The sequence below is a fragment of the Hypanus sabinus genome, chromosome 5 (assembly GCF_030144855.1).
Source record: "Hypanus sabinus isolate sHypSab1 chromosome 5, sHypSab1.hap1, whole genome shotgun sequence".
In the NCBI taxonomy this organism is placed as follows: Eukaryota; Metazoa; Chordata; class Chondrichthyes; order Myliobatiformes; family Dasyatidae; genus Hypanus; species Hypanus sabinus.
In genome coordinates, this window is record NC_082710.1 from 174,742,038 (window position 1) to 174,765,332 (window position 23,295).

The window sequence follows — 23,295 nt, forward strand, 5'->3', positions numbered from 1 at the left end:
CAAATAAGTTTAAGTATGGAGCCGAGCCACTTACAAGAGTGTTGGACTGGAACTAGGAAGAGTTAATTGGGAACAGCTGTTTAGAGGCAAGTCCACATCCGATATGTGAGGGACGCTTAAAGACCAACTGCACAGTGTACAGGACAGGCATGTTCCAGTCAGAAGGAAGGACAAGGATGGCAAGTTAAGAAAAACTTTGGGCATTGAGGCAGGTGATGAAATTAGTCAGGGAGAGAAAAGAGAAGTATGCAAAGCTTATGAAGTTAGAATCAAACAGAGCTTCTGAGGATGACAAAGAAGCTGGAAAAGAATTTAAGAAGGGAATTAGGAAAGCCCGAGGGTGCCATGAAAAGACCATAGCAAGTAGAGTTAAAGGGAGTCCCAAGCATTCCATACACACATCTGTAGGAGGAGGATAACTTGGAAGAGGTTGGGTTCACACAAGGATAAAGGGGGAGACAGAATGAGCGGAGCCTAGGACAATGGCACCTACCAGCGACTCCTATGCTTGTATTTTCAGAAACAGCTCCATTTCTATCTTTAATATCTCTTTTTTCCCTTTTCAGCGTTCTTTTGAAAGCCCTGCCTGGAGTTACATGGTGACTTCAGTTCTTTGTGGAAATGGGACTTGCTGTCAGGGCATCTTGACTGCCCGCTTTTCAATATGCCAAGGATGCGGCCTGGAAGACTAACACACCTTCGGGTGCCGGATTTTCATGGCTCTGGAGACGGGTGGATTCGAGGTCAGTAATGTGTCATCGGAGTACGCGGAAGATTGAAAGCAGCAGGCTGGCTTCTCGCTGTGTGCTGGAGACCTGAGTTCTTTGGGCACAGAGCCCGGAAAAAGCGGCACAACAGACTTCTAACACCATAAATCGGCGAGCTGTTTTGTTATGTCTCCCCCCTTGCTGTGAAACAGGGACACCTCTTTTTCCTTTATTAGGGAGAGAGAGGCCCTGTGGTATGTCAAATTACTGGGTGAACGAGTAGTCTTTAGGCTACTGCAAGTCTTTGTCTTTATTGATGTTTTGCTGCATGCTTGAGTGCTCGGTGGAGGGTGCAGATGCTTTTTTGCTGGTGGGGAGTGCGGTCGATGCTTTGCTGCTGCTTATGAATGGGAGGGGGATCTGGGGGGGCTTTGGGGTTTTAACATTTAACTGTCATTCTTTCTTCGGGGCACTCCTCTGTTTTTGTGGCTGTTTGCGAAGAAAGGGAATTTCAGGATGTATATTGACATTAAATGTACCTATTGAAACATCTTCTTGAAAGTGGAGGGGGTCAGGCCCTTAATGAGTACGTTACATCAGTATTTACCAAGGAGATCAGTGCCACAAATATGGATATGTTAAGGCCTTTTGAGGTAAAGGAGGAGGTAGTGTTGAGTCTCGTAAAGAGCAATAAAGTAGATGTCCCCAGAGACTGAAGGGAGATAGCACAGGTTATGCAGTGAAGAGATTGCTGGGGTGCCAACCAACATCTTTGTGTCCTCTTGAGCCACAGGCAATATCCCAGAGGCCTGGTGATTGTACGAACATAAGACATAGGAGCAAAATTAGGCCATTCGGCCCAACAGTCTGTTCTGCCATTCCATCATGTTTGATTTATAATCCCTCCAAACCACATTCCCCTGCCTTCTCCTCAGAAACTTAAACACCCTGACTAATCAAGAAGCAATCAACCTCCTCTTTAAACATACACAATCATTTGGCCTCCACAGCTGTCTCTGGCAATGAATTCCACAGATTCACCACTCTCTGGCTAAAGGAATTCCTCCTCATCTCTGGTCTAAATGGATGTTCCTCTACTCCAAGGCTGCAGTCTTTGGCTCAGTACTTCCCCACTGAGGGAAACATCCTCTCCACATCCATTTCATCTAGACTTTAAAATATTCAATAGGTTTCATTAAGATCCTGCACCCCCCCCCCCTATTCTTCTAATCTCCACTGAGTACAAACCCAGAGCCATTGAACCCTCCTCATACATTAACCCTTTCGTTTCTAGAATCATTCTCATTTGTTTGGTATGTGCCATGTCATATCACATAGGTGATCATGGTCTGTGACCATGATAGTTCTTGACAAATTTTTCTACAGAAGTGGTTTGCCATTTCTTTCTTCTGGGCAGTGTTTTTACAAGATGGGTGACCCCAGACATTATCAATATTCTTCAGAAGTTGTCTGCCTGGTGTCAGTGGTCACAGCCCCAACCCCATGCAATACTAACAAACCTTCCTGCTAACATACAAACCCCCATCCAGTTTAGGTGAAACTATCTCTTCTGTATAGGTCCCACTAGAAAGGGAGCCCAATGATCGAAAAACCTGAAACCCTCTCACCTACACCAATTTTATGATCTTTCTATTTTTGGCCTCTCAACTACATGGCGTGGGTAGCAATCCTTGAACATCCAGCCCATTTACTTAGCACTTAACTCCCAAAACTCCCTGTGCAGAACCTGTCACTCGTTCTACCCATGTCATTGGTACCTACATGGACCACAACCTCTGGCTGTTCACCCTCCCACTTAAAAATCCTGAGGACTCAATCCAAGATGCCCCAAACCCTGGCATACAGGAGGCAACATTCCATCTGGGAAACCAGGTCTTGTCCACAGTACCTCCTTCCTGTTCTCCTTACTAGTGATTCCCCTATCACAATAGCTCACTAGTTCTCCCCTCTTCTCTGAGTCATAGTGTCACAACCACGGATTCGGCAGAGCATCAGATTCAGCAATTGCACTCGTGAATATGCACGTGTCAGCTAATTATTATTTCATTGTGATAGTATTTAACGCCATTCATTCTGTTGTAGTACTAGTCCAGACTTGGACATAGAGACAGCAACACTTCGCTTTCTGCATTTCACCCCGCCTGAGAAAGTGGCTGTCGAGTCAACTGCACCTGAAGACTACCAGTGTTCGTTTCATTCTTAGTTGTTCTTTTCAGCCGCAGTGTGGGATTTGTTTTCCATTTGAGAGTTCCAGTTAATGGCCCGGTTTGGGCTAGTGTTTATTGTTTGTTTTCCCTGTAACACCGTTCGCATTAAAGTCTGTGATCTATTGATCCTGCTTCAGTGTCTCTCACTCCGCACTTGGGCCATATTCGCAGGGTTGGTGACACATTGAGCCAGACACAGTACCAGACACCTGACCCCCGTGAGTTTCCTCTGCTGGTTCATTCCCCCACCCCCAATACTTGTTGAGGGGGATGGCCAGAGGGGTACGCTGCAAGGGCAGTTTAACCCTTTCATCCTCCTGACTCTCACCGAATTTCCTGTGTCCTGCATCTTGGGCGTAACTACCTCTCTATAACCCTCCCAGACTCTTGAGTGATCCAGTGTTCATCCAGTTCCAGCTCCAACTCCTTAACGCAGAGCATTAAAAGCTGCAGCTGGATGTACTTCCTGCAAATAAAGTCATCAGGGGCACTGCAGGACCCCCTGACTTTCCACATCCCACAACAGTAGAATTCCACTATCCTACAAGATATCCCTACCGCTCTAACTTTGCGATTATAAAGGAAACAATAAATAAACTGAGAAAAAATATCGATATACAGCCCTTCATCTTTTCATCGCTCCTCACTGAATCTCTGAAAAATTAAAGCCTAAAAATCCCCATTCTAGAACTATCTGCTCCAACAAGCGCCTGTTATTTCCTCAAAGAATTCCAACAGATTTGTCAGGCAAGATTTCCCCTTAAGGAAACCATGCTGACTTTGGCCTATTTTATTATGTGCTTCCAAGTACCCTGAGACCTCATCCTTAATAATGGACTCCAACATCTTGCCAGACTATCTGATCTGTAATTTCTTTTCTTTTGTCTTTCTCCCTTCTTAAAGAGCGGAGTGACATTTGCAATTTGTCAGTCCTCCAGAACAGTTCCAGGAACTAGTGATTCTTTAAAGATCATTACTAATGGCTCCATAATCTCCTCAAGTACCTCTCTCAGAACCCTGGGCTGTAGTCGATCTGGTCCACGTGACTTATCTACCTTCAGTCCTCTCAGTTTTCCACCCAAGTGCCCTGCCATTCACCATGTAAGTCCTATCCTGGTTTTCCCTCCCAAAATGCAACACCTCACATTTGTCTATGCCTGATTATCCAGCTGACCCAGAATACCACAACCTGTGCAGATTGATTATAACATCTCCCACTTGCTGATGATCAACACTGGTGCACCTCAGGGATGTGTGCTTAGCCCACTGCTCTACTCTCTATATACACAAACACCATCTATAAAGTTGGCAGAACCTCAGGTGGAGATGAGAGGGCGTAAAGGAGTGAGCTATCCCAACTAGTGGAGTGGTGTTGCAGCAATAACGGGAAACTCAATGTCAATAGAGTGAAAAAGCTGATTCTGGACTTCAGGAAGGACAAGACAAAGGAACACATACCAATCCTCATAGAGGGATCAGAAATGGAGAGAGTGAGCAGTTTTAAGTTCCTGGATGTCAAGATCTCTGAGGATCTAACCTGGTCCCAACATATCGATGTAGTCATAAAGAAGGCAAGACAGCAACTATACTTCAATAGGAGTTTGAAGAGATTTGGTATGTCAACCAATACACTTCTATAGATATACCATGGAGGGCACTCTGACAGGCTGTGTCACTGTCTGGTACTGTGGGGGGGGGGGGTGGAGGGCTACTGTACAGGACCAAAATAAGCAGCATAAGCTTCAAGGAGCGGCGTCTCAGGAAGGCATCGTTTATTATTAAGGACCTCCAGCACCCAGGGCATGTCCTTTTCTCACTGTTACCATCAGGTAGGCACACACTCAGCAAATCAAGAACAGCTTCTTCCCTTCTGCCATCCAATTCCTAAATGGATATTGAACCCTTGAACGCTATCTCACTTTTTTAATATACACTATTTCTGTTTTTGCATGATTTTAATCGATTCAATATACATATACTGTGATTGATTTACTTATTTATTCATACATTATTATTTTTCCATATTACATATTGATGGAACTGCTGCTGCTAAGTTAACAAATTTCATGACACATGCCAGTGATAATAAACCTGATTCTGATTCTGATCACATTGCAGGCTCCAATAGTCTGCCTTTCTCGCCACTGTACACCAATCATGGTGTCATCCGCAAACCTGTCAACCCAATTCTCCACATTATCATCTAGATCATTGATATACATGACAAAAACCAGCTTTGTCAAAGGCCACACATTCCAGCACCAACATTAGCATTTACACCATGTTCAGCAGAACAGCATGCTGGATCCAACTGTTTAATTGTCAAAACCCTTTCAGTTTAGAAAGTAATTATCTGCTGTACCTTATATAACCTTTATATACACAAGAGTTTAAAATACCTCTAGTGGTTTTACAAAGTTCGACATAAAGTAGGTATTTTCTCATTGGTTTAATTGGAAAGAGCTTGTACTCCTTCCCCTCTATAAATTTGAATGTTTTTCTTATTTTGGGGTATAAATCAGAAACAGGCTTATTATCACCAGCACACGTCGTGAAACAGGTTTTCTTTGCAGCAGCAATACATAATCATAGAAAAACGTGAATTACAGTAAATAGTAAAATTAAATAAGTATGCAAAAATAGAAGTAAGAAAGTAGTGAGGTAGAGGGGGAAAGGCCATCCTGAATAGTTGAGTGTGTGCCTTCAGGTTTCTGAACCTCCTTCCTGCTGGTAACAAGGAGGACAAGGCATAAGAGTGAACACAAAGAAATCTGCAGATGCTGGAAATTCAAACAACACACACAAAATGCTGGTGGAACGCAGCAGGCCAGGCAGCATCTATAGGGAGAAGCGCTGTCGAAGTTTCGGCCGAGACCCTTCGTCAGGACTAACGCATAACAAAAGGCATAAAAGTAGCTGTTTTATGCTAGATGGCATCTTTCATTTCTCTCGCCTTCAGGTAGCAGACCCTGTCATTGTCCTGTTCAACTTATAAACAATCATGAAATAACAAGTTTTATACCTCATTCATGACTTCTGAAATAATATTGGATGTAAACACCAAAATCTATCAAACACAAGCAGCAACAACAAAGACCAACAGCAAAGCAAGCCCTGCCTCTCCCTCCTATCCACTAATGCATATGCAAGGACAGTAGTCCTTGAAGGGTATGCGGGCGGAATATAAGGTGTTGCTCCGCCAACCGGAGTGTGGCCTCGTAGCGGCAGCAGAGGTGGTCACGGATTGACATGTCGGAATGGGAATGGGAAGTAGCATTGATCTCGGTGGTCGCCGGGAGTTCCTCCAACACCTTTTTTTGTTGCTCGGATTTCCAGCATCTGCAGATTTTCTCGTCTGTGTCCAAGTTGAAGATGAGGTGCTGCTCGGTGCGCTGACATTGATCATCGAACGGCAGCCACACACACAGACCCTCGCCACCTCCCGGAAACACGAGTCGTTTCCGTGGCGTCCGCTCTGCGGGCTGATAAGAGGCCGCTGCCGCTGCGGCCGCTGGGGCTGACCTCTCCGAATGGCCCCGCGGCAGGAAGGCAATGCGAAAGAAGAGAGTGCGTCTACCGTGGCCGGACATATCATGGACGCTGCGGCGTCGTCCAAAGAGCGCCACGATGTCTCCCTGCTCGCCTTCAAGAAGGCGCTGTCGGCCGCTGTTTGCGATGTGCCCCGCATCAATTCACGGGTGAAATCAAACGGTTCGGAACCTGGTGGCTGATGGCTCGTTGGGGTGAACGGCTGGCACAGGGGCCTCGGGTTCTTTCAAGATCAACCAGCAGCCCCAAGTAGTTAAAGGGACGGCGGGTAAGTCCTTCCAGACCCGGAAACGTGGTACGCCCATCTTGAAAGTTAAGGGTGCGGTGCGCAAGCCCTGGAGGAAGAAGCCATTCGCGGAGTTAAGCCTATGAAATCTAAGGCCCAAGGCTGGAGCTCGGAGTAAACGAACCCGCAAGGTGACAGTTCCCAAGGAAGTGAACAGCCCAGGGAGGTCTAAAAATGCCTCGCTTTCTGACAGTCGGCAACACGGCCCAGAAGAACAAACACCGAAGCGGAAACAGGCATCCAAGGATGAACGCCAAAACGGCTCTTTTCGGAGCCACTGTCTCTTTCAATTGTCCTGTGGGTTACAAATACATTTATATAGAATGAAGTACATTTAAAACAATGTATGACACCAAAACAAATATGCCCAGTTTACGTCACCATTAATTGTATTCTGTGCAAGCTCCTTATACTGATTTTTATGTAGTTAAATATTTGACCTCCACCCTCAGAGAATTTCAGAGAAGCGTAGTGCTGAAGATTCTGCGTAGCTTTATTAAATGCCCAGCCTCCGCAAAGTGCGTGATTCCCACTAGTAATAACTCAGCATCTACCCTGTGAAAGATTGTATATTTCAATATGGTTAAGGAGTACAACCCCAAACTGCCCAGATTTCACAGGACAATCAAGTGGCTCTAAAAATGAAGTGAAGGGTCTCGGCCCGAACGTTGTCTGTACCTTTTTTCCATAGATGCTGCCTGGCCTGCTGAGTTCCTCCAGCATTTTGTGTGTGTTGCTAATAAATTGGTGACGTTAATGGTTCAGTTTCAGGAGTCGCATAAGTCGAGAGATAATTCTTTATTGTTGCCAATTGATACTAGAGTGTACAATCATCACAGTGATATTTGTTTCTGCGCTTGGCGCTCCCTGGAGTACAAATCGAAGTAAATATAATAACAATTTAAATTATAAATCATAATTAGAAAAGAGTAAGTAAGGTAGTGCTTACAGGTCCGGGTATTTGGAAGGTACGGCCCAGATCCGGGTCAGGATCCGTTCAGCAGTCTTATCACAGGTGGAAAGAAGCTGTTCCCAAATCTGGCCGTACGAATCTTCAAGCTCCTGAAACTTCTCCCGGAGGGAAGAGGGACAAAAAGTGTGTTGTCTGGGTGGGTCGTGTCCATGATTATCCTGGCAGCACCGCTCCGACAGCGTGCAGTGGAGAATTGGTTTGTGTGATGTGCTGGGCTATGTTCAATATTCTATTTTCTTCAATCCACCATTTCCATGCAAACTACTAAGCACAAATTTACACTAATCCTAAACCAATCTCATGTTTTCTCCACTCTTCCCTGTAAATTCCCTTCAATTCTTTCGACTACTTACGTACAACTAGGGGCAATTTCCAGCGACCAATTAATATACCAATGTGTTTGGCATATTGGAGGAAACTGGAGCACCAGGGGAGGGGGAGATCTCGTACAGTGAAGAGAAGAATATATAAGATTCTCATCGATTTCCAGAGGCCGGGATTGAATGTGGGTCTCTAGAGCTGCGAGGCAGCAGATCTACTAGCAACATCACTTTTATTACCGAATAATCTGAATATTCCTAAACAACTTTGGTATTTACAGCATTCTCGGATTTATTTCCAGTTACAGCCTTCGCAATATTTTGAGCTTGGATTCCTTTTAATAGGGGGTTTCTGAAGAATTTAAACTATTGGTTGGAGAGGCAGTGACGCAATCAGTCACAAATTTAGTAGGGACCGCCTACTGTAAAGGAGCGCTTAGTCTGTATTGATGAGAGAGTTAATGATGCAGACGGAGGAGATTAACTAAATATTTCCAATACGTTCCTTCTTCAGAATCCATCATCTGTATCCTCTGCACAGAAGCTACTCGGCCGAATCATAAGACACGTTGAGGCCCTTCAGATAATAATTGACCTGAGTTTGATTGTAACTTCCAAAAGAGATTTGAATAGAGAGAAAAATGCAGGGAAAGTAGCGTGAATGGCAAATTGCAGCACACCATCACAAGCCAGTATCGGCCAAAGGGCCAATGCTTTATGAGTCCATATCCGTAGTCAACTCCAGTGGAGCGATAAGCAGACAGAGAGAAGACAATTTGAATTTTTTTATTTATTAAATATTGTCCTCTGTTGTATTGTCTGTCTAAGCACTATGTTTTAGTTACTGTAGTATCTTTCCATTACACGGATTTAATTAAATTCCATCGTAAAACAAAGTTGTAGTTGCTAGATTCTGAAATAAAATAGAAAAAGCTGAAAATGCTCCTTGGCTGGTTTGATCTCTCCTGACTTAACTCGTCAAGTCACTTTTTATTATCATTTCGACCATAACTGCTGGTACAGTACACAGTAAATACAAGAAAACGTTTTTCAGGACCCTACTTGTTCCCTTCTTTCCCCTCACCCACAGCCCCTTCACTAATCCTCATCTTAACCCAGTTTTCTCTCCAAATGTTCTCAATTCATGTAAAACGCATCGGTGTATGCAAAACGTTTTCATCTCCCATTGTTAGTATTTGTTATTTGTAATGTTCACTCATTATAAAGACGGTCAGGGTGTATTTTCGTCCTAAACATTATTTTAAAATAACACACACAAAATGCTGGTGGAACACAGCAAGCCAGGCAGCATTTATAGGGAGAAGCACTGTCGACGTTTCGGGCCGAGACCCTTCGTCAGGATTATTTTGAAATGTTTTTTCTCTCCCTCTCCCTCCCCCTCCTGAAATTCTTTCAATCTGAATTTCTTGCAAAACAAACGCTGTGGCGGGTGAAGTAGCGAAACCAGACCACGTGTACTCAGAGGTTTGCACAAAGTAACCAATCAGAACGGACAGTCTGTCATCCTTCATTTGCATCGTGCTTTGATTATTTCCATAGCTCTGTATATATAAGAGAGAGAGAGAGAGAGAGAGAGAGAGAGCGCGAGGGGGGGGGGGGGGGGCAGCCGAATGCCTGTTTTTTTTTAGCGTGTAAGTGAACAAGAGTCAGGCAATGCCAACTGCTGTTTCGGGTTCTACCGGCGCCACGGCAGGCGGAGGTAAAGGCGTCGTTTCCAAAAAGGGCGCTAAGAAAACTGCTATGAAAATGAGCAGGAAAGGCGATAAGAAGCACAAGAGGAACCGGAAGGAGAGCTACAGCATCTATATCTACAAGGTTCTGAAGCAGGTCCACCCAGACACTGGTATTTCTTCCAAGGCCATGAGTGTCATCCACTCATTCGTCAGCGACATCTTCGAGCGCATCGCTTCCGAGTCTTCCCGCCTGGTGCATTACACCCGCCGCCAGACCATCTCCTCCCGGGAGATCCAGAGCGCCGTCCGTCTTCTGCTTCCTGGGGAACTGGCTAAACACGCCGTCTCGGAAGGCACAAAAGCCGTTACCAAGTATACGAGCTCAAAGTAGATTCGATTGAAAGATGTGATTAAATCGCCAAACGGTTCTTTTAAGAGCCACTCGCCCAGTCAAAAATGCGGCTATACCTACAGCATGAGCAGTACATACTTTAGTATCGAGTCCAACGACAGCGCCTGAGCAAGACAAACGCAATTTTCTGAAAACTCACGACGGCCAAATTCTCTATTTAAATCCGCTGACACTAAACTTTTAAGTATTTTTTTAAACCTTAAAACTGGATATTTGTAGTTTAGTGAGTAAATTGATAAAAAAAAATCACGCTTTTGAAATGCTTTAATTTTGTTTACTTTTCGCCCGAAAATTTTCTTAAGGGTCTATTTAGATCATGCGGTTCCCCTTACAACTACTGAAAAAAAGCGGGGCAAGTAATTCAAGTTTGCCGAGTGATTTTTATTTACCTAACGCATGATTTAATACGAATTTGTTGGTATGGAATTTGAAAAAATACAGGTTTTAACTTTATTTTATAATTATATTATAAATAGTGGACGAAATGAATCGGCTACTGAATTCATTGGTATCCTCATCCAGGTCCGCTTTCATATTGTTACATTGATTCGTAACGACTTAGTGGGCTGCAATTACTTAACTAGAAACAGAAAATTTCAGACTTATTACCTGCAATTTCGCCCCTCAATCTTTGCAGAGGGCGAGATTGCTCATATTTCAATCGAGCGGTTTCGTTTAGTCACAACTAAAAAGTCTTTAAAATCCTTAGGCGTGTATATTTTGTTTAAATGTGTTTTAACTACCTGGGCACGAGGAAATTTGCAGATGCTGAAAATTCAAGCAACACACACAAAATGCTGGTGGAACGCAAGAGTCCAGGCAGCATCTATAGGGAGAAGCGTTGTCGTCGTTTCGGGCCGAGACCCTTCGTCTGGACCCTGCGTTCCACCAGCATTTTGTAAGTGTTGTTTTAATTACCTAGAACGGGTTTCCTTTGCCTTGCTATTGAGTCCTCGGTATTTCTTTAAAGCCCTTCCCACCGCCTTGTGTAGTTTCTTTATCCTTTGTAAGGGACCTTGCAGCCTGTTTTTCCATCCCAGTTTACCCGAGGCTTCTTCCCCACCAGTGTTTCCCGTACGCCCGTTTAAACCATGTGCACATCCCCCGTTCTCCAAAGATAACACCTGCCCCAGTCTGCAGTTCAGACCCGGCTCCTCACGCTCAGAGCCATGGGCCATCTGGCTTTCGCTTCCATCCTTGTGTGTTGTGTCCGCCAAGTCGCCAGCTGACGGACGGTCACTTCGGGAGTCTGGATCACTTTCGCTGGGAATGACTCTGAAGTCGGCCGGGTAATCGATTTTTGTAAAACTGGCAGAGGATTTTTTTTTAACAAAATATACTTTATTCAAAAATAAAATTATGTACAATAAACCATTCAATGTCTCTCAGTCCTTTACAAATGTTTCCATTACGCACTTTACCTTTCCACACTTTTAGCCACCCAGGTGGCACTCTGTTGTTTCATATTTACATACCCTTGTTGAGGGGTAGGTTCCCCGTCATCCTCCCGCTCCCACTGCTGTGGAGAAGAACCCTGGACTGTGGTCCTTCCCCACCGGGCCTCTGCGGTGGCTGCACCGAGTTTGAGTGTGTCCCTCAGCACGGACTCCTGCAGCCGAGAATGTGCCAGTCGGCAGCATTCCCCCACGGACATCTCCATGTGCTGGTAGACCATCAAGTTTCGGGCCCACCAAAGAGCGTCTTTCACCGAGTTGATGATGATCTGCCAGCAGCACCGGATGATGGTCTCCCTGTGCGTTAGGCTTAGTAAGTTTTAGGGATGCTTTGTTGGCGCTGGAAGTATGGCAAAACTTGCTTGATCCTTGGACTGTGGTTGTGATGCAGACAATGTAATTCACTGTATGCTTCGATGTTTTGAAGTACAAATAAAGCTAATCTTTATCTCAGACCATAAAACATAGGAGCAGAAATAGACCATTCGGCCCATCGACTCTGCTCCGCTATTTAGTCATGGCTGATCCATTTTCCTTTCAACCATATCTGGGAAATTATACGCCGGTAAGTCTGATGTCAGTAGTAAGAAAATTATTGGAAGATAATCCTACCAGATAGGATCTACAGGTATTTAGATAGACAGGGACTTATTAGGGAGAATCAACATGGCTTTGTGCGTGTGTTTAACCAATCTCTTACAGTTTTTCGAGGAGGTTACCAGGAAAGTGGATGAAGGAAACGCAGTCGATGTTGTCTACATGGACTTAAGTAAGGCCTTTGACAAGGTCCCGCATGGGAGGTTAGTTAGGAAGATTCAGTCGCTAGGTATACATGGAGAGGCAGTAAATTAGATTAGACATTGGCTCAATGGGAGAAGTCAGAGAGTGGTAGTGGAGGATTGCTACTCTGAGTGAAGGCCTGTGACTAGTGGTGTGCCACAGGGATCAGGGCTGGGTCCTTTGTTTGTCATCTATATGAATGATCTGGATGATAATGTGGTAAATTGGATCAGCAAATTTGCTGATGATACAAAGATTGGAGGTGTAGTGGACAGTGAGGAAGGTTTTCAAAGTTTGCAGAGGGTTTTGGACCAGTTGGAGGAATGGGCTGAAAAATAGCAAATGCCGTTTAATGCAGACAAGTGTGAGGACAAACCAAGGTAGAACATACAAGGTAAATGGTAGGACACTGAGGAGTGCAGTAGAACAGAGGGATACATAATTCCTTAAAAGTGGTGTCACAGGTAGATAGGGTCATAAAGAGAGCTTGGTACATTGGCCTTGTCCTAACGAAGGGTCTCAGCCCGAAATATCAACAGTGCTTCTTCCTATAGATGCTGCCTGGCCTGCTGTGTTCCACCAGCATTTTGTGTGAGTTGCATGTATTGAGTACAAGAGTTGGAATGTTATTTTGAGGTTGTATAAGACATTGGTGAGGCCGAATTTGGAGTATTATGAGCAGTTTTGGTCACCTAATCACAGGAAGGATATTAATAAGGTTGAAAGAGTGCAGAGAAGGTTTACAAGGATGTTGCTGGGACTTGAGAAACTGAGTTACAGAGAAAGGTTGAATAGGTTAGGAATTTATTCCCTGGAGTGTAGAAGAATGAGGGGAGATTTGATAGATGTATATAAAATTATGATGGGTATGGATAAAGTGAATGCAAGCAGGCTTTTTCCACTGAGACTGGGGGAGAGAAAAACCAGAGGACATGGGTTAAGGGTGAAGGGGGGAAAGTTTAAAGGGAACAAATTTGGAATATTGTGTGCAGTTCTGGTCACCGAATTATAGGAAAGATATCAATAAATTAGAGGGAGTGCAGAGACGATTTACTAGGATGTTACCTGGGTTTCAGCAATTAAGTTACAGAGAAAGGTTGAACAAGTTAGGTCTCTATTCATTGGATCGTAGAAGGTTGAGGGGGGATTTGATCGAGGTATTTAAAATTTTGAGAGGGATAGATACAGTTGACGTGAACAGGCTGTTTCCATTGAGAGTAGGAGAGATTCAAACGAGAGGACATGATTTGAGAGTTAGGGGGCAGAAGTTTAAGGGAAACACGAGGGGGTATTTCTTTACTCAAAGAGTGATAGCTGTGTGGAATGAGCTTCCTGTAGAAGTAGTAGAGGCCAGTTCAGTTGTGTCATGTAAGGTAAAATTGGATAGGTATATGGACAGGAAAGGAGTGGAGGGTTATGGGTTGAGTGCGGGTAGGTGGGACTAGATGAGATTAAGGGTTCGGCACGGACTAGGAGGGCCAAGATGGCCTGTTTCCGTGCTGTGATTGTTATATGGTTATAACATTAGGTGGAGGCTTCTTCTCACAGAGAGTGGTGGGAGTGTGGAATGAGCTGCCAGATGAAATGGTGAATGTGGTCTCACTTTTAACATTTAAGAAAAACATGGACACGTACATGGATGAGAGGGGTATGGAGGGATATGGTCCAGGTGCAGGTCAGTGGGACTATGCAGAAAAATGGTTCGGCACAGCCAAGAAGGGCTGTATTCTTCTGCCTTCTCCCCGTAACCTTTTATACCCTGACTAACCTGCCAACTAAATGGTCATGATTGATCCACAAAATATTTTAAATACTAAGGTAATGGATAGATGTCTAAAGTTCACAAAAGGTATACAGCATTTTTTTAAACTTGCATAAGGCAATTTTTATTGTTTTTACAATGATTCAGTAGCATTCTGCATGAAAACTGCTCCCTCCCTATTTAAACCAATTATGCGTGGACACACCAAGATCCTGCCAAACCAGCCTATGTTTTCTAACAGAACATTGGCTGTGGTTGTGTGAGAGGTTAAAGATAGTGTCTGTCGGTCAGCTGCCAAACTTCATGCCATTATGTAAGGCTGAAGAACGTATGAGAAACGTTGATACCCAGAACATGTTAGCGTGGAAAAGGCATTGTGTCTTAATTTTTGAGGTCTCAGACATCACTGAAAGTGCCAATTTGTAAACAGAGATTAATGCAGAGTTCTAATTCACTTTCAAAAATCTCTCTTGAAAGTACTCCAACTGTTGGGTTCGAGGCCAAAGGGTTTAAACCCTGCCACGTGGAAGGTCCAGAGATATATTTCCATCTCAGTTTGGTATCGGACTTCAGGTAGAATCTGCAATTGGCCGTGTTCCCATGCGCCCCTACTCCTGCACATCTGGGAGGGAGAGGTTGGGAGACACATTGGTGCAGCAGGTAGACTGAATACCCCACATCCCAAAAAAAGGGGAAATCAGTAGGCTTATTTGCTGTTGTAAGTTTATAGGAATATGTGCCTTTGGTGGAGAGAGGCAATTAAGTCTTTCTGTGAAACATGGTGTGCCGAAACTGACTCGTTTAGCGACATATAGAAAGTTGATAGACGCTATTGGGGTAGTTAAGTGAGTAACATTTTCTCGTGCGCACATACTGCAGCCGCTTGATGGACGTTGAGGCTAGTGAGCCAATCAAGTCCTTGTATATATTACGAATGTGTGAGGGTCAGAGAATGTGTGGGAGAGGGGAAAAACAGCGAGGTTTTATAATCTGACCAAAACCTTGATATGAGATTCAGCTCCAACATTCTTCCATAGAAATTACTTCGTCTCCAGCATTTGAACAAGTACGTTCGAATGCTGTTCATAGACTTCATTTCAGCATTCAGCGCAATCATCCCTCAGAAACTGATTGGAAAGCTGAGCCTACTGGGCCTGAACACCTCCCTCTGCAACTGGATACTAGACTTTCTGACCGGGAGACCTCAGTCAGTCCGAATCGAGAGCAGCATCTCCAACACCATCACACTGAGCACGGGAGCACCCCCCCCCCCCCCCCCACCAGGGCTGCGTGCTCAGTCCTCTGCTGTTCACTCTGCTGACCCATGACTGTGTTGCAACACACAGCTCGAACCATATCATCAAGTTCGCCGATGACAGGACCGTGATGGGTCTCATCAGCAAGATCAACGAGTCAGCTTACAGAGAGGAGGTGCAGCGGCTAATGGACTGGTGCAGAGCCAACAACCTGTCTCTTAATGTGAACAAAACAAAAGAGATGTTCGGAAATTGCACCATCTCAGATCACAAGACCCTGCAGTGGATAGTGAGGTCAGCTGAGAAGATTATCAGGGTCTCTCTTCCCGCCATCATGGACATTTACACTACAGACTGCAACCACAAACAGCATTATGAAGGACCCCCATGTACCCCTCATAAAAATTCTTCTCCCTCCTGCCATCTGGGAAAAGGCACCAAAGCATTCGGGCTCTCATGACCAGACTATGTAACAGTTTCTTTCCCCAAGCTATCAGACTCCTCAATACCCGAAGCCTGGACTGACACCAATTTACTGCCCTCTACTGTGCCTATTGTCTCGTTTATTATTTATTGTAATGCCTGCACTGTTTTGTACACTTTATGCAATCCTGGGTAAGTCTGTAGTCTAGTATAGATTTTTTCTATGTTGTTTTCATGTAGTTCAGTCTAATTTTTGTATTGTTTCATGTAGCACCATGGTCCTGAAAAATGCTGTCTCGTTTTTACTGTGTACTGTACCTGCAGTTATGGTCGAAATGACAATAAAAATTGACTTGACTTGACCTGAATTCAGCTCCCAGTTTCCCACTTCACCCACCTCCCCACCTCCCCCGCTTTTACCTCATACCCTTCAGACTGTGCTCCCTCCCCTCCCCACCTTCTTACTCTGACTTCTTCCCCTAACTTTCTGGTCTGAAGAAGGTTTGTCGGCCCGAACCATCGACTGTTTATTCATTTCCATAAATGCTGTCTGACCTGCTGAGTTCCACCAGTATTTTGTGTGTGTTGTTCCAGCACCTGCAGAATCTCTTGTGCTTACGACTGACTACATTCTGATGTGTTGAGATGTTGTACGGCCGGTGGGAGTAGAAAAAAATAATTAACTATTGCAAAGACTGGTTTACATCGGTAATAGGCTCAGAAGCTGAGATGTTGCAAGGCTGCTGGGGACCTGTCCCGAAGTTGAAGGAGTGTGTGTGTGAGAGAGAGTGAGTGAGATAGTAAGACAGAGAGAGATAGTGAGTGTGTGTGTGTGTGTGAGAGAGAGAGTGATAGTGAGAGAGTGTGTGTGTGAGAGAGAGATAGTGAGTGTGTGAGGGAGAGTGAGATAGTGAGAGTGTGTGTGAGAGAGAGTGAGAGAGTGTGTGTGTGAGACAGAGAGATAGTGAGACAGTGTGTATGTGAGAGAGAGTGAGATAGTGAGAGAGACAGTGTGTGTGAGTGTGTGAGAGAGTTAGATATAGAGATTTTGTTGATTGTGTCCTTGTTTTGTTCCGCTGAATGTTGTGGGCGGGCAATGCAGGCGCCAGAATGTGCAACGGCACTTGCGGGCTGCCCCCAGCACATCCTTGGGTTGTGTTGTGTGTTAACACAAACGACGCATTTTACTGTACATTTCCATGTACACGTCCTCGATGCTTTTGGCAACATCTCTCCATTGATATTTACAGCAGATTAGGTATTCCCGAAGCAGGAATACACTCAGCAGGGTGAGGACCACTGTGGGCGTGAAAAGAAAGAAGATGCCATAGATCTGGTTGTAGACAATGAACCAGGGACACTGGCAACCTTTATGCCTCTGTGGGGTGGATCGCATATTAATGAGTGGACTGTGGGCTAGATAAATGCCATAAAAAACTTGAAATACGGGAATTATCCATTTAAATACATCTAGTTATGTCTTGCTTCAAATTAATGAATAACTCATGCTGGAAAATCATTTGTACTTAACCGAGAATGCCAATTAGTAATTAAAGAATTCAGTTTGGTTGCAATTTATTTCAATCAAGGCATCTTTTGAATCTATTAAAAGGACACAAAGAATCTTTAAACTTTAAATGTTTGAACAAATGCGTTAAGTGGTGGTAAATTAAGTATAATAAAAAAAGAAAATTTTAATGCTAACAGTCGATAAATCAATGTGAAACTTGATGCTGTTTGTTGCTTGAAAGCTTCTCAATACCGGGTGTCAAACTTGACAGATGGGCATCAGTCACTCTTGTTCTCAAATGGTTCTTGGTGCACTTCATTTTTGAAAATAATTGCTCACACAGGTAAGTGCTGCCGAACAATGATGCCATCTTTTTTGCATGGTCTCCTAAGTTAGGATACTTCCCACTTGAATGAATATATTTTCTATAAAAGTCAAGCACTGACACATCTTCGGAATGAAATTTCGATCTCAATTTGTCCTCACGCTGCATCTCAATCAATTCCATTTGAAAAATCTCTGATGCAATGCCCACTTCCACATCAAATGGAGTAGCAAACAGCTTGAACTCATTTGCATGCAAGCAAAAATCAGCAAAACGAGATGAAAACTCTTCTCAATTCTTGGACCATATTCACTAAAATGCCTTTGTGCTTTACGTTTTTTGAAAAGTGAGAAAATGTGCACAATTTTCTTTTTGAAGCTGGTACTCCCACAATTGCAGCTTTCTTTCAAAGGCCACAATATGACCATACATCTCATGTATCAGGTGATTTTTTTTTCTTCGAAGTTGTAAATTCATGTTATTTAAATGAGATGTAATGTCCACAAGAAATAACAAGGTTGCAAGCCAGTCAGGATCACGAAAATGTGAAGCATCCTCATTTTAGCTTTCGGCATTCAGAGCCTACCTTCCAGAGTTTTGCATTCATTGCCATTGGAATTTTTCTTCGATTTTATTTTGAAACGCGGGTTATTCAACAAGCATCGTAGCACATGTAAATATCTGGACATTTAGCATGGATTTCTTGTTAAAACATAGTGACGCTGTTTCTGTTTACAAATTTGAATGATCCCATCTGAAAACCTGCGCATGCACGCAGAATATCTAATACTGTACATATTAATAAGATAGTCTGTTTTCCCGTCATTCGTACTGTATAAAACAGTGTTTGGTTTTGGAACAAAATGAAACCTAGGGCCAGTGTAACAAGACACTATGCATGTTCGTCAGTGTGGTCGTGTGAAACACTCAGAATAAGGAAAAATCACTCACAGTCCGGTCAAAATACCTTTGCAGGCCAGATTTGGCCCGCGGGCCATAGGTTGCCTATCCCTGCCCTAGATAGATTGGGCGTGGAGGGGATGTTTCATATAGTCCAGGACCAAATGACATTTCTTTAGAACAGAGGCAAGAAGGAATTTTAGGCAGTGGGAATTGAATCTGTGGAATTCACTGCCACAGAGGGCCATGGAAGCAAAGTGATTCGGGTATATTTAAGGCAGAAGTTGATAAGTTCTTGATTCGTTGGGGCATCAAAGATTACAGGGAGAAAGCAGAAGAATATGGTTGAGAGAGAAAATAAATCAGCCACGAAGGAATGGTGGAGCAAACTCAATGAGCCGAATGGCTTAGTTCGGCTAATCTGTCTTATGGTCACAGAGCAAATCATTAATGTTAATCCAAGAAGTTTTCAAGTTGCCTTTTTTATATAAATTAACTTTCCGTTTCAATATTGCATTGCTCTTAAGTCAGGTGCACAAGAATGGGAACATGCCCTTTGCCCCATGTTGTCCAAGTTAACCTCAGCTACTCTCATTTGTCCTCATTTGGCCCAAATCCAAATGAATCCCTCCTCTCCAGGAACCTGTCCAAATGTCTCTGAGATGTTGTCATTGTACCTGGTTCACTTCCTTAGCAAGTCGTTCCATTATACCCACCACTCTGTACAAAAAATGTGCCCATCAAGGTCCCTTTAAATCTTTCCCTTCTCACCTTAAGCCTATCCCTCTAAGTACTTATGAAGCAACCACGAGGAAATCTGCAGATGCTGGAAATTCAAACAACAAGCACTAATGTAGCTGGTTTTTATATGTTAATATGCCCGAGTGCCTCAGTCAGACCACACTTGGGAGTATTGTACGCAGTTCAGATCTTCCAGCCTTAGTTTTAGATTCCCCTACAGGTTTGGATAGATTTTTCCATAGCAGGGGAATCAAGGGTTATGGGGAATAGGCAGGTAGGTGGAGATGTGTCCATGGCCAAATCAGTCATGAATTTATTGATGGGTCAGATGGCCTACTCCTGTTCCTATTTCTAATGTTCTTATGTACCCTGGGAAAAGATTGTGGCCTCTTTACCTAAGCCCCACATTTTGTTGACCGTGATAAGGTCATCCTCAGAAGCTCCAGAGAAACAATCCCAGCCTCTCCTTTTAATTCAAGCCTCAGTCCCGACAAAATCCTGGAGAATCTCTTCTGCATCCTTCCTAGCTTATTGACATCATTCCTACAATCACATGATCTGAGCTGTACACAATACTCTCAGTCTGGTCTCAAGAAGGCTCCCGGTCACTCTAACTATACATAAACTATATATAAGTGGGGGTTCTACAAGTCTGTGTCTTTATTGATGCTTGTTACATGCTTGAGTGCTTAGTGGAAGGCCCTGATGCTTTTTTGCTGGTGGGGGTGGGGAGCTTGTTGCCTTGTGTCTGGGATGGATGAGTGGAGCTGGTGGAGGGGTGTTGAGGCTTTGGGGTTCTAATGTGTATAAGTATAAGCATAAGCATATGGGCATAGGTATAAGCTGAGGGGAAAGACGAAGAGTCTGAGGGAGAACTTTTTTTGCACAGAAGGTAGAGGGGATACGGATGAGCTATCAGAAGTGACAGTGGGGAGTACTACTACAACCTTTAAAAGTGTGGTCTCACCGAGGCATTCGGGCACATTAGCAACATTTAAAGGCCATCGCTGTGCAGTGAGCTAGACTCTTCTGCTCCTGTTGGCCTACAGTCCTTCAAACTGTTTCCAGTCGTGGCTGGGTCCTGATACTCGGAGATGTTATCAAATTTCTGAGATTGATGCATTGGACTGTAAATCAAACTAACTATAGATCACATTGGCCTCTTTCGGTCCTATATTGTCTCTTGTGTTCTTGCTCATTCTTTCTTGTTGCTGATTGGTGGGCTAGGGTTCTGGGGCTTGACGTTCCCATTGTTTCTCCATGCAGGTGAACTGTTAGTTTCTGTGCGAGAGAGGGGTTGGGGTTTGAGAGATTTTGTTTCTTTTCTTCTTATGCAGGGGGAGGGAGGATTACAACTAGATGACAGGAGGATTGATGTCTTCCTTTCAACTACTTCTATGATTTTCTGCATTTCATGGCTACCTGGAGAAGACAAACCTTAGATGTATTCTGCATACATACTTTGATAATAAGCCTTTCAACCTTTGATTTAGTGGGTTATGGGTCAAACATGGAGAAATGCAACACTGGGCAACATGGACCAGTTGGGCTAAAGAACCTGCTTCCACACTGTAAGACTCCATAACTAACTACTTGTACATTGTGATAAAAGCTTAGATCTATGGCCTTTCCAGATGCTGCATGACCTCCTGAGAATTTCCAGCACCTTATACAAAGAAACACCTGCTTCAGAATGACAAAATGAAGAATTTCAGGGATTGCAACATCACTGAATGTCAACCATACCAAGAGCTGATTATCGACTTCCTCAACCTATAAACTAATTTTCAAGGCTTCAGCAACTCATGTTCTCTGTATTATTTACTTTTTTACTGCTTGCAGTTTGTTCTCTCTTGCACACTGGATATCTGTCAGTCTTCGTCATGTAGGATTTCATAAATTCTACTGTATTTCTTTAATTTTCTTTAAATGCCTGTGAAATGCATCTCAAGGTAGTATATGGTGATATATCTGTACTTAACCAATTTACATTGAACAGGGAGTGCAACAGCCTTAACAGCTATTTTAATTCGTGAAGCATTCAATTACCAAGAGTAATTTATTTTTTAAAGAATACTTCTGAGCTCCAAATTGTTCCTGGAGTCAAGTAGTACAAACTCATTTCATCTTTGCTGACCAAGATACCTGCCTGAGCTAGACCTATTTGCATGTATTTGATATATACAGTACTATGCAGAAGTGTTGGGCAGATGCAGGTTGCCTAAAACTTTGCACAGTAGCAATTTTATGTATTGCTGCTGCCAAAAAAAAACACAAAATTCATGATGTGTGAGTGATGATAAACCCTGTTCTGATATGACACTCTATTGTGGACTGAGAGTGGGAAGAGTGGAGGGAGCAGGAAGCACCAGAGACATTCTGTAATGATCAATAAACCAATTGGTTGGAATCAAATTACCTTGCCTGGTGCTCACAACGCAGCCCATCTCCTGCTTCTTCTCTGCTACCTGTCCTACACCCCTCCTAAGCCAACCACCCCCACTATTCCAAACAGCATGTTTTCTCAAGGTTTACAAGCTTGCTCTCAGATCTACGTTGATAAATACAGTATTGTGCAAAGGTCTTGGGCATATACAGCATGTATAGCTGGGGTACTTGAGACCTTTGCTCAGTACTGTATCATTTTAAACTCCCCCTATTCATGAATCTGTCCAAATGTCTTTTAATATTTTGTAATTCTACCCACTTCAACTCTTTCCTTGGATAGTTCATTCTACCAGCAGTGGTAGTAGAGGCAGATACATTGGGGACATTTAAGGGACTCTTCAATCGTCACATGGATGACAGAAAATTAGAGGACTACATGCGAGGGAAGGGCTAGATTGATCTTGGAGTAGGTTAAAAGTTCAGCACAACATTGGCCTTTTGAGTTCTATGTTCTATATACCCACCACCATCTGTATGAAAAGTTGCCCCTCAAGCCCCCTTTAAACTTTCAGCTGTGGTGAGAAGCGAGAGCAGAGGAGAGAGCAGATGGCCCTTGTGTCAGACACCATTGCTGCAGAAGCAACGCCTCCTAGGTTCACAGGTGGGCAGCCTCCCTGAATAGTTGTACTGTTCACCTTCCATGTGGTTTGGTCTGTCACTTCAGGCACTGACTGCTGAAAGGAATGGCCAGGGTTTAACACGTGCACAGCCCGTATACCCACACTTCAGTCCTGATCAGCTGGCACAGTAGTACAGCAGGTAGCACATTTTACGCCACACTAATCACCGACTGGGTGCTAGCGGCACAGGTTCAAAGGTTCAATTTAATGTCAGAGAAATGTATACAATATACATCCTGAAACGCTTTTTCTTCGCAAAACATCCATGAAAACAGAAGTGCCCCAAAGAATGAATGACAGTTAAACGTGAGAACACCAAAGTCCCCCCCACTGGATCCCCCCTCCCGTGTGCAAGCAGCGGCGAGCAACAATTTTGCCCTCCCCCCACCAGCAAAACAAAAGCGCACCTGCTACCGAGCTCAAGTGTGAGCGAAGTGATAGCAAAGACACAGACATTGCAGTTACCCCAAAGACTATCGCAATTCATCCGGCATTCGGCAACCAACAGGTTCTCTCTCCCCCTGGCAAGGGGGTCTCCCATTTTCACAATTCTCACTGCTATGTGCAAGGAGTTTTTGTGTTCTCCATGTGATGCATGCAGGGTACTTGGTTAATGTAATTGGGTGCCTTGGCTTGTGGTCCAGAAGGGCTTGTGTCCCTGCTCTGTCTCTAAACAGGTTTGTATACATGTTTAAAGAAAAATCACATTAACAATGAAATGTGAAATTTATGTCAAATCAAAATTGGCAAGGATTTACTAGGAGCAGCCAGCAAATGTCAGTGTCTTTCTGGCTCCAACATTACATGCTCACAACTCATTACCCGAACCCAAACATCTTCAGAATGTCAGGGGAAACCCAGTCATGGGGAGAATGTACGAAATCCTCACAGAGCAGCAAGAATTGAA

General features: G+C 43.8%; 1 protein-coding gene across 1 annotated transcript in view; it reads left to right on the top strand.

The window, feature by feature from the left end:
* Positions 1 to 23,295, top strand: part of LOC132394830 (uncharacterized) — a 45,135-nt gene that overhangs the window by 21,328 nt on the left and 512 nt on the right. The window contains exons 2-4 of the mRNA XM_059971234.1: positions 7,705 to 7,708; positions 9,942 to 10,144; positions 22,281 to 22,369. Of these exons, the coding sequence (XP_059827217.1) occupies positions 7,705 to 7,708; positions 9,942 to 10,144; positions 22,281 to 22,369 (296 nt within the window). The remainder of the gene's footprint in view (positions 1 to 7,704; positions 7,709 to 9,941; positions 10,145 to 22,280; positions 22,370 to 23,295) is intronic.